At 37.6% G+C, this 10,138-nt stretch overlaps 1 protein-coding gene across 3 annotated transcripts; it reads left to right on the top strand.

Moving 5' to 3' along the window:
• Positions 1-4,557: 4,557 nt before the first annotated feature.
• On the top strand, positions 4,558-10,138 carry LOC116016554 (repressor of RNA polymerase III transcription MAF1 homolog). Of its 3 annotated transcripts, XM_031256877.1 has the most exons (11): positions 4,574-4,798; positions 5,631-5,684; positions 5,918-5,988; positions 6,076-6,125; positions 6,653-6,726; positions 6,813-6,875; positions 7,209-7,296; positions 8,358-8,420; positions 8,488-8,567; positions 9,616-9,687; positions 9,784-10,138. In XM_031256877.1, exons 2-11 carry the CDS (start codon positions 5,653-5,655, stop codon positions 9,851-9,853), a joined length of 663 nt encoding a protein of 220 aa, XP_031112737.1. In that variant the 5' UTR covers positions 4,574-4,798; positions 5,631-5,652; the 3' UTR covers positions 9,854-10,138. The 3 variants fall into 3 exon arrangements, with proteins under 3 accessions (XP_031112736.1, XP_031112734.1, XP_031112737.1); XM_031256876.1 differs by lacking the exons at positions 9,616-9,687; positions 9,784-10,138 and adding an exon at positions 9,165-9,609 and having other exon boundaries at positions 4,558-4,798; positions 5,602-5,684; XM_031256874.1 differs by lacking the exons at positions 9,616-9,687; positions 9,784-10,138 and adding an exon at positions 9,165-9,609 and having other exon boundaries at positions 4,560-4,798.

Raw genomic sequence — 10,138 nt, 5'->3', positions numbered from 1 at the left:
GTCACAAAGACATGCATGCCCTTGTTAAAAGATCTAGAAAGTTTGGCAAGAGAGTCAGCCACAAGGTTCTGCTCGAGGTCCTCGCTGCCAAATCTGCCGGAGCCATGGGCACACGACAGTGCATTGCTATCGGCGGTACTCGGAGCCGGCTTCTCAGCAAGTTCATGTCGCGGCTGCTCCCGGTGATTCGGCGTCGCACTCGCAGGCTTGGTTTCCGGACACCAGTGCCACCCATCATGCCATGCCATCGGAGGATGCTCTAACAAATACGGAGGCCTATCGTGGTTCTGATTCTCTCCGGGTTGGCAGCGGTGAAGGTTTGTCTATTACCCGTATTGGTCATGCCCATGTTTTTTCGTCTCGGTCTCTTAATTTGTCTAGTGTTTTAGTTGTTCCTAAATTATCTCATTCGTTGCTTTCTGTTCAGAAGTTTGCCCGTGATAATCGTGTTTATTTTGAATTCTATCCCTCTTTTTTTGTGGTTAAGGATATTGTTAATAAAAATACTAAGTCAAAATTCTCATGAAACTCCCTGAATTGTACCCAGTTCTTGTGACAATTTTTAGTTCAGCAGATAGTTCAAAAACAGGTCTCTTAAGATGTTTTAGGTTTATGGTAGTTTAGTACAGTAAATAGTTCGGAAGACCTGGAAGACTTTGAAGACAGCTTGCTGAACGAAGGACTGTACAAAGACAGAAAAGATGTTCAGAGTTGGTTACTGAGACTTCAACCGCTTACCAGATTCAGACAAGGATATAAATATGACCCAACTCTCTTTATGATGGTGTTGAGAAAATTTACTCTGAAGATCCAGACTTAAAGTTTTTCCATCTATGTGATTACAAGAGATCTTGACAAAGCCTACCTTTGATTCAAGATATGTCTTCTCCGTGAAGTTAAATGGGCAAGCATTCACTCTGAAAGCCGTTCGTGCAATCATTGAGGGGGAGCCTCAATTCAAGAAGTCGGGAGATCAAGTTCTTGTGAACTCTTCAAGGTTGAACTCTAGAATGGTGCATTTGATGAGTTTCTAGAGTTACCGCGTGATACACAACTGTAAATTGGTGGTACATTTCATAGTGTTGATCAATGAAGAGTTGGGCAATCAGAGTGATGCCCCCCAGACGTAGGAATTGAGATTCCGAACTAGGTTATCAATTTTTGGTGTTTTTACTGCTTTAATATTTGCATATTCATTTCTGCGTTTTAGTACATATTGAACTCATCTCTACACTAGATCAGAATATGGTTAAGTGTCATCCAATAAATCTAGTAACTAGGTTTAACAATTGGGAGCCACTTATAAACTCTTAGACCTTGACTGGGTTGGTCTAAATTTCAGATATCGTCACCAAAACTCCGCTACTTAAGGGTCCAAGTGTGGGGGGGCTATACACATTGCGGCTTCCTGTGTCTCCGTCCCTGCCTTCTGCGTTTTTGTTTGCCCGAGCTTCATCGAGTGTGTGGCATAGTCGGTTAGGAGACCCCCATTTTCGGGTGTTGAATAAAGTTTTGCGTAGTTGTTATGTTAGTAGATTAGATATGAGTTCGACTCAGCTATGTTCGTCTGGTCAATTGGGGAAATCCTCCCGTTTTTCTTTACCTCGTGTTAGTTCACAGAGTTCTGCTGTATTAGACTTGATTTATACAGACATTTGGGGCCTGCGTCTGTTCTATCTACTACTGGTTTTCGTTTTTTCGTGTTATTCGTTGATGACTTTTCTAGATACTGTTGGTTGTTTCCTTTGCGTCTTAAATCTGATTTATACTATGTGTTTGGTAAATTTTGGACTATGGTTGAAAATCAATTTTCCTGTAAGATAAAGGCTCTTCAGTCTGATCTAGGGGGTGAGTATAATAAGTTGAGTTCCGTCTTAGCTTCGCTTGGCATTGTTCATCGTAAGTCCTAAATTCCGTAGCCGCCGGCTGGGAGTCCACCGTAGGGGAAAAGTCGTCGCTGCTGATAAATTGCTGAGCACGCAGAAGATCAGAGAGCTGAGCAATGGTCACTGGAGAGCCAACGGTGACCAGGGAAGACGCCATAGCCCTGAACTCCGGGCACAAACCCTTGAAGATATACAGATTCTACGTGTCCAGCGACACGGGTTGCCCGCCATCGCAAGTTCCTCCACCAGCACCTTCGCACGCCCAAGATATTCCGAGGCCGTGCTATCACCTTGACAGAATTCGTGCAGCTGCGTGAGAAGACCGAGAGAACGAGCCCGAGTGACGGACCCAAAAGCGGTTTCGATCTCCTGCAACAGCGAAAGAGACGTGGTGTGCCTGAGAGCAAGGTACAAAACCTCCTCCGACAGGGAAGCAACAAGCATGGAGAGCACTGCCTGGTCTTGCTGAACCCAGGCAGCGACGGCAGGGTCCTCGGGCAGCGACGGCGGCTGCTCATCCTCCTTGTCAGCCTGCGGCAGTGGCGGGCAAACGGACGAACCATCAAAAACCAGAGAAGACCTTGCCCACGAAGGAATGGGAAAATCTGAACACACCAGTACATGTAATTCTTGGACGACAGCTTGAGCGAGACAAAGTGATGAGCGGAATTGAGCGAAGTCGGAGCAGGCGCTGGGAGGGCCGGAGACTCCGCATCAGTAACAGTGCGCTCGGAGGAAGCGTCGGATTGATTAACGGAAGCCATGAACCAGAATCGTAAACTAGCGATAGATACCATGCAGATGAATGTATTGTGTATTCAATAAAACTGATGAGGTACAACAATCACATAAAATACATATAGACAAGTACACAACAAGAAGTCTAAAGAGACTATACTACTAGAGTTCTATTAATTATGACTCATTTATGATATGTTCAAATGAGCAATTAAGTCATCAATGTTGACATGTAGTCATGTACTACTAATTATGAATTAATCTTATATTAATTTAATTATCAAAATAATGGTGGGTTACACTTAAATACCGACTACTAAATTGCCTAGCAATACATTGCATTCAATTATTAGATGTACATACATAAATGAAAAAGAAAAAAATTGGTCACCATTGTCAATTGTTATATTGTGGACCGAAACTTCCATGCGCATGGTGAACTATGTCAAATACATGCACTTAATATGTTATATATGTTAAAATTTGTATGTCTGCTGACTGTTAGCTCCTAATCAATGAACGTTTGTAAAATTGGATCAACAATATACTGATAAAGTAAGATAGAAAAATATAGGGAAGAAAGGAGGGACCAAATGTAGTTCTTTCATTATATTCCATCCGGTACAACATGCGCGCGCACACACACATAGGGTAGGGTTCCAATGAGATCATTTGTTTAAGTAAGATCGTGAGATCAGATCTTGTGCATCCATATAATATTTTTTAATGATCTAGATTGATTGACACACACTCCGTTCGCACGCATTTAGTCACCGTTCGCATACACCTCAACTTGGAATCATAATTAATCTAGACCATTAAAATATTTTGAGATCAAATCTTGTACATCAATCTAAAAAATTTTAATGGTCTAGATTGTTTGACACACCAACTCTGTTTGCACACATTTAATCACCGTTCGCACACACTTAATCACCGTTCGCACACATTTTATCACCGTTCGCACACACTTCAACTTAGAATCTTAAATCAATCTAGACCATTAAATTATTACATGAATGCACAAGATCTTATCTCACGATCTTACCTAAACAAGTGATCTCATATGATCCTAACTCTTTATATATATATATATATATACACACACACACACACACAACTGCAGTATCAACCATGACCCATGATCCACAATGCAATGTGGATCATGGTCCACAGTATAACGACTGCCTGAAGAGAGGTCAGTCTAAGATCCGTAAATATTGTAAAAATGTGAATAGTATCACTCTCATATTATATGTAGTCATATGGACAAATATTACATTATAACATATTAATATTACTAAAAAAAAATTAGAGTAATTCTAATGAACTTTCAAATCCTACTCCTTATATTATATGACTAGTATTTTTCATGCGCGATGCACAAAAAAATAGGTGTCCAATATTAATATTTTATATTAATTTTAAATTTATTTAGATTTTAAATATTTAAATTATTGTAAATAATACTAACATTTGTATCAATTTTATATTTATATTTTAGGAAATAACTAACATATAACTCCGATATATAATGTGTATATATTATTATTTTTATTGAATAAGATAAGAAAATATATGGTGGACGCATGTGCATGGTAACAATTGTGGAAAGTTAACAGAAGTTATAACGGTAGGGGTATGTTTGTCCAAAATATTGTAAAGTACAACTTTTATAGCATAACGTATAAAAAGAATTTAACGGGAAAAGCGGACATAAATGAAGGGTATAATATTTCTTCACACTTATTATGTTATATTATTATTATTATATTTTATATTTATTATATATATTTATATTTTATATTTAGATATATATTGATGTAAAAGTTGAGAATATAATTTTAGGAGTAAATGAAGTATATTTGAAAAAAAATTATATGTGGCCATAAGCCAGTCGTTGACGTGTCTAATTGACAACTGCATTCTCTATTTCTGCCCATGCCGAAACCGAGACCCTCAATCACCAACCATCAAAATCAAAATCAAAATCAAAATCGTCATAATTCGAGATTTTAAAAATCCCCCAAATTCACAAATTTCCGAATATTCGAATTTAGGGTTCTTCCCCCGTCTGTTTCTCTTTCCTATATTCGTATATCCCTTAAAAACGCAAAGAAATCAGCGACTGTTTGATTCGAGCGCTAAGTTCTCTCTCTCGACGTTGAAAATAGGTATCGGTATTTTGGATTCACATCTCATTTTTTATGTAAATTATTTACTGCGTTATTTGTTTGCGGTAATCAGAATTCAACAGATCTATTGAAGAATTTGGTGATTATTTTTTAAAAGTCGTAGCTTTGGAGTACACTTTTGTTGTCAATACAATGACTGTTGAAGGTTAAGAATGTGAAATTATGAAGTGGGTTTTGGAGACTCATGTAGTTAGGGATTAAGGAAATGTGAGGTAGAATAGGAGTTCTTAGGAGGTAATTAATGAATAATTGTAGAATTGAGGTCCTTATAGTGTTGTAATAGTACTCTGATATTAGATCAATCGATCCCTTGAGATACAGGACTTGCAAAACTGTAGTTGAAATAACTAAGATGAGAGATAAAGATCTCATATTTTATGTTGGAATGCATATAAAAGTGAAAAAGTTGGGGAAATTGGTGGATGCAATGCATTTGAAGCAATCCATATTGAGCTTATTGATTGTAGCATATCATACTGTGACTCTTGGTCATACATGAAGACCTTACAGATGTTTCTTAATCATTGACATTGAAACCCGTAATGATAGCATCCTCAAAAGTGGCCTTTGTTGAGGTTTTGTCTGTGGTGTGTTTATACTTTATACTACATTGAAGATGGTTGGCCTCCAGCATCCTTCAAAGAGGGTGGAGAGGGTGTTTGCACAGAGAGAAGGTTTTAAATCATCCTCACCTAGTGGGGCTGGCATGTTAGTAATTAGAATATGATGTCCTGCCTAATCTTTTCAAATGTGTGAATAATTTAGCTTTAATTGTTCTGAAGGCTTAACTCTGGATTGGTTTGTCGGCTAGGTATCATTCTGATATATTTGCAATGAAGTACCTGGAATACACTCCACTTGATCGGTATGTCTGGAACTCTCATGTTTGAAATGATATGAAGTTATGAACTAATTTTCAAACCCAGGTGTATATTTAACAGCTTGTCTTTCTTAGCAATCTGGTTTTGATATATTAGTTCTCTTCTTCTTCATTTTCCTTTTTTATTTTTTTATTTTTTATTTATTTTTAAATACTCTGTATGGTTGTATTTATTTTTAACTGCTTTTAATTAGTAAGCACCTTGTTTATTCTTTCAGTATAAGTGAATTTTTGAGTCATGTGAACCTTGGAGAGCGCACTGTTAAGGGATGTCTTGAACCGTACTCTTGTAAGTATGATAGTTATTGGCAAGTGAACTATGTTGTATTTTGACTATCTAAGGATGTTAAAAGTTCTTTTGCCCTTTCTTTTCAAGGCAAACATACAGGAACAGATAAGAAGCTGTCTCTCAGTTTGGAGAATGAGGTTAACTGAATTGATTACTTAAATTGTCTGTAGCTCATGTACTCCGTTTTTATGTTTTTGAACAAGTACATAGGTGATTTTGTTTTCTGTGCTCTCTATTACATTTATACTTTTTTTGCTTTCTATGATCTCAGTCCAAGATATCAAAGAATAGCTGTCATCCATGTGCCATGTGTCTTACTTATAGTCAAATTTCTCTCTTTGGCCTTTTTTGCTTCCTTCAGATGAGATAGCAGAAGATTATCTCAGAAAAAATATACTTTTTCATTGAATTAGAAACCTTATAATGCATAAAAAGTATTATTGTTGAGATTTTCATTGCTTTTGTCCTTTAGCTTTATGTACTGCACCTTTCCTATATCTATTTGACTGTAACTGTTAAATTCTTTTTGTTATGTTTTGTCCATTGCTTTTGTAGGTTGTGTAGGTGTTCTGAAAATAGTCCACTTTATTGGATAATTATCAGTAGTTGGTGCAGTGATTTCTTTATGAATTAACTTTTGGCACTCTACAATTATCTGTCCCAGATTCTTGATTACCTTGGAAAGTCTTCTGACACAGACTCTTCTTCACCAGTTGATTATCTATGTTGTAGATCCAGGTGATTAATCCAAACTAATTGGCTGGACTATTAAGTATATAACTGCTTAAATGGTTCATAATATATTTGTAAAATTTGTATTCCAGCCGAAAGACATTGATTTATCTGCTCCTTACTCTCAATCATATGTATCCAGACTATGACTTCAGGTAACTCTGTATCCTCTGTTGAGGCAAATTTGTTTCACTTGAGCTGAGAAGTAGGATTATGGGTACTGCCACTGTCAGCTTTTTGGGCGATATGGCATCCCACTATATAATCCTACCTTACAGCCTTGGGAGTGTTGTCAGAAGGTTTGACAGACAGTTTGGATGACTGTTGCTCTTGGAGGAGCTGAGAGTTCAAGTCTCTCCATTTCCCAAATCTGAATTCCGTTGTTTTGCCCATACTGATTATTCTCCTGATGTGTATCATAGTTTTATTTATTTATTTATTTATTTATTTTTCTGTTGCTGTGATTTTCCAACTTTCTGGTTTACCAGTGCAGTGAATGCTCACCAATTTTTTACGGAAGAAAATTGGGATAGTTTTAAGCAGATATTTGATACCTACATGTTTGAAGCATCAAAGGTAGTTTGATTTCTATGTTCATCCATTGAACTGATATGGGTTATAGCCTTATAGGGAATTCTCTCCACTTTTTTACTTCTTTTTTTTTTTTTTTTTTAACTGGTAAATAGATACAGATAGATATTAGGAAGATAGTGTTTACTGCCTGTTCATAAGGGGTATTGGTAGTTGTAAATACATGATTACATGTTGCTTGTCCAAGTAGTGCATGACCAAAAGTTGAAACTGTATATCTGTAGGTGGGGCTGCTGAAGTTTAGTTTTTCTGTATAATTACAAAATACTTGGTGTCGTGTCTTCAAAATATTCTATATATAGTAAGAATTTTTTGTGGTGATACTTCAGTCTTCAGTACATTTCAAGGTTAGTTTTTTGGGGTTATCATCACTATTTGTTCCCTTCCCTGGGAAATACAATTGACTGGGATGTGGTGTACTTCTTGGGGTTTCTTTTATGTGATCAGTGTTTTGTATTGTTATGGGAGGCGCATGCATATTTTGTTAATGTGCCAGAAGATTAAGTTTGTTGGTTCTGGAAGGTACAATGTGTTAAGAGTCCCACATTGATAAAATAAGAGAGAACATATGGGTTTTTAAGGCTATGGGTTAGACTAGCTAATTGGTTAGATTTAATCTTTTAGTGTGGTTTGACGTGCATTATAGCCCAGTTGAGTGACTCTCACCCAATCTTTAGATTATAACATGGCATTAGAGCTTGTTCGGTCCACTTTGTGTTCACCCTGTTATGGGTATTGGTGGCGTCCAAGCTTGCCTGCTTGTTCGGTCCACTTTGGTGGCATCCAGAGCTTTCGTTTCAGGGAGAGGGTTTGGTCAATTTCAAGTGGTCAACCGGTTAGATTCAAAATGGCTCGGTTGTCCACTTGATGAGGAGTGTTAAGAGTCCCACATTGATAAAGTCAGGTTAGACTATCTAATTGGTTGGATTCAATCTTTTAGTGTGGTTTGGCACATGTGCATTATAGCCCAATTAAGTGACCCTGGCCCAATCTTAGATTATAACACAATGTTTTGCTTATTTGGCATCTTAAAATTTTTGTTGCAGGAATGGCTTGAGACAAATGAGGACAGTCCTCTACTGGAGACCTTGTACAAGGCCTTGGATGAGGTGTGTTTATTTGGACAACAAATTGAGACAACTACAATGGTCAAGTATTGACATATGATTGGTGCAGGTTGTTAAAGTCACAGAATGTGAAATTTACAGTTACAATCCGGAGGCTGATGCAGATCCGTTACATGAAAAAGGAACCTTGTAAGCTTTCCATTTATATGCCATCACTCTTTGCTATTCATAATGTTTTACTTGTTGGTTGCTCATCCAAATTATCTTATAAGATGCCTTTGCCCAACTCTTCTGACCATTGCAGCCAATTGTAATTTGTTTCTCAATGCAAGTTGGTTTTCTTTTAAATTCATAATAATTATGACGAAATTCTACAGATAATTTGAATATCTAACCCAAGATGTAGGAAAAAGAGCCCATGAATGCATGGACTGTAAATTGTTTTAGCATAAAATGTGATCAAGATAATGGGTGCTTGGGGCAAGATCTCAGAGATCTAAATCTGATTACATTAAGGTGTTTGTTAATTAGATTGAAGTTTATGTCAACTAGTAATCTGGTCTTCTTTTCCTTAAATACTCCATAGTAGAGCAGGCATGAGGCATGACCACTTGCAGTTTAAGACCAAGTAGGAAGGGAACTGGACTAATTAACCTCAGCTGTTTCTGATTAGCTATTTTATTGTGAATTTCTAAATTTTCTCTTTCATTGCTCTCAGTAATGTAAGCCTGACTAGTTCAGAACCTGAAATGATTGATCTCTGATCTAGTCTGGTCTGTTTGACAGGCCAAACTGGCTTGAGGTCACCTCTATTAGCTTGGAACTAGAAAAGTATCTAGCCATCTATATTGATCACCAGGGGCCAAGAAAACTCCTCTGTATTCCTGGTGATTTCCATTTTTCGGGCTTGCTACAGTCCACAATTAGAATGCTACTTTGTGAAAATTAGGGCTTTCTCATATATTTGCTCTTCTCCAATGGAGTAGAAGATCGATACATATTGAGGTTGGGACAAGAGGGTGACCTGGAGGAAGCAGATTTTGGTGTTTAGCTTTAATTAGGCTGTGGCATGCACCTTTTCAATTTTGTGTCCAACTTGGTACAAGTTGGCCTGAGATTGGTCATTGAACTTGATCTGCATAGTGTGAACGGAGTAGGAATTTGTGATAAGGTGAGAGATACTTGGAGGTATGCACCAATTAGACTGCATAGTGAGCGGTGTGTTTGTCTCTTTCAGATGGTCGTATCACTTCTTCTTTTACAATAGGAGGTTGAAGCGCATTGTCAGCTTCCGCTTCAGCTGTGTGAGGTAAGGTTATGTTCCCTTTTTATTACAATGTAGTTATGTTTTCAAAGACCTGGCTCCTGGCTTGTGTTAGCGCTAAAATGCATTGCCGTGTGTCAGCAACTTGGCTTTGGTGGATGGATTGAATCACGAGGAAGATGGAGAGATATTCGATGGCATGGACATGTGAAGCAACACACTGTTTAGTGCTGCAGTGGTGCTGTTTCAGGCCCGAAACTGCGAATGTATATAAATGCCATCATGAGTTATTAGGAGATTGTGGTTACTAATCAGGCAACTTTCTAATCCGACATTTAACTTGTGTTAATATGTATGAAGATCACGAGCAAACTGGAGAGTAATAGTTGCAAGTTCTCTTTGCTTTTGTATCTGCTCTCTACTATCTGTCATTGAATAAAATTTGGGACCTATTATGGCATTCTTTTAATGAACACACGCACGCTCATTCTCTCCA

This window comes from Ipomoea triloba, chromosome 4 (assembly GCF_003576645.1).
Source record: "Ipomoea triloba cultivar NCNSP0323 chromosome 4, ASM357664v1".
NCBI lineage: Eukaryota > Viridiplantae > Streptophyta > Magnoliopsida > Solanales > Convolvulaceae > Ipomoea > Ipomoea triloba.
Note: the sequence above shows the minus strand (reverse complement) of the source record. Positions and strands in the feature narration are given on the sequence as shown.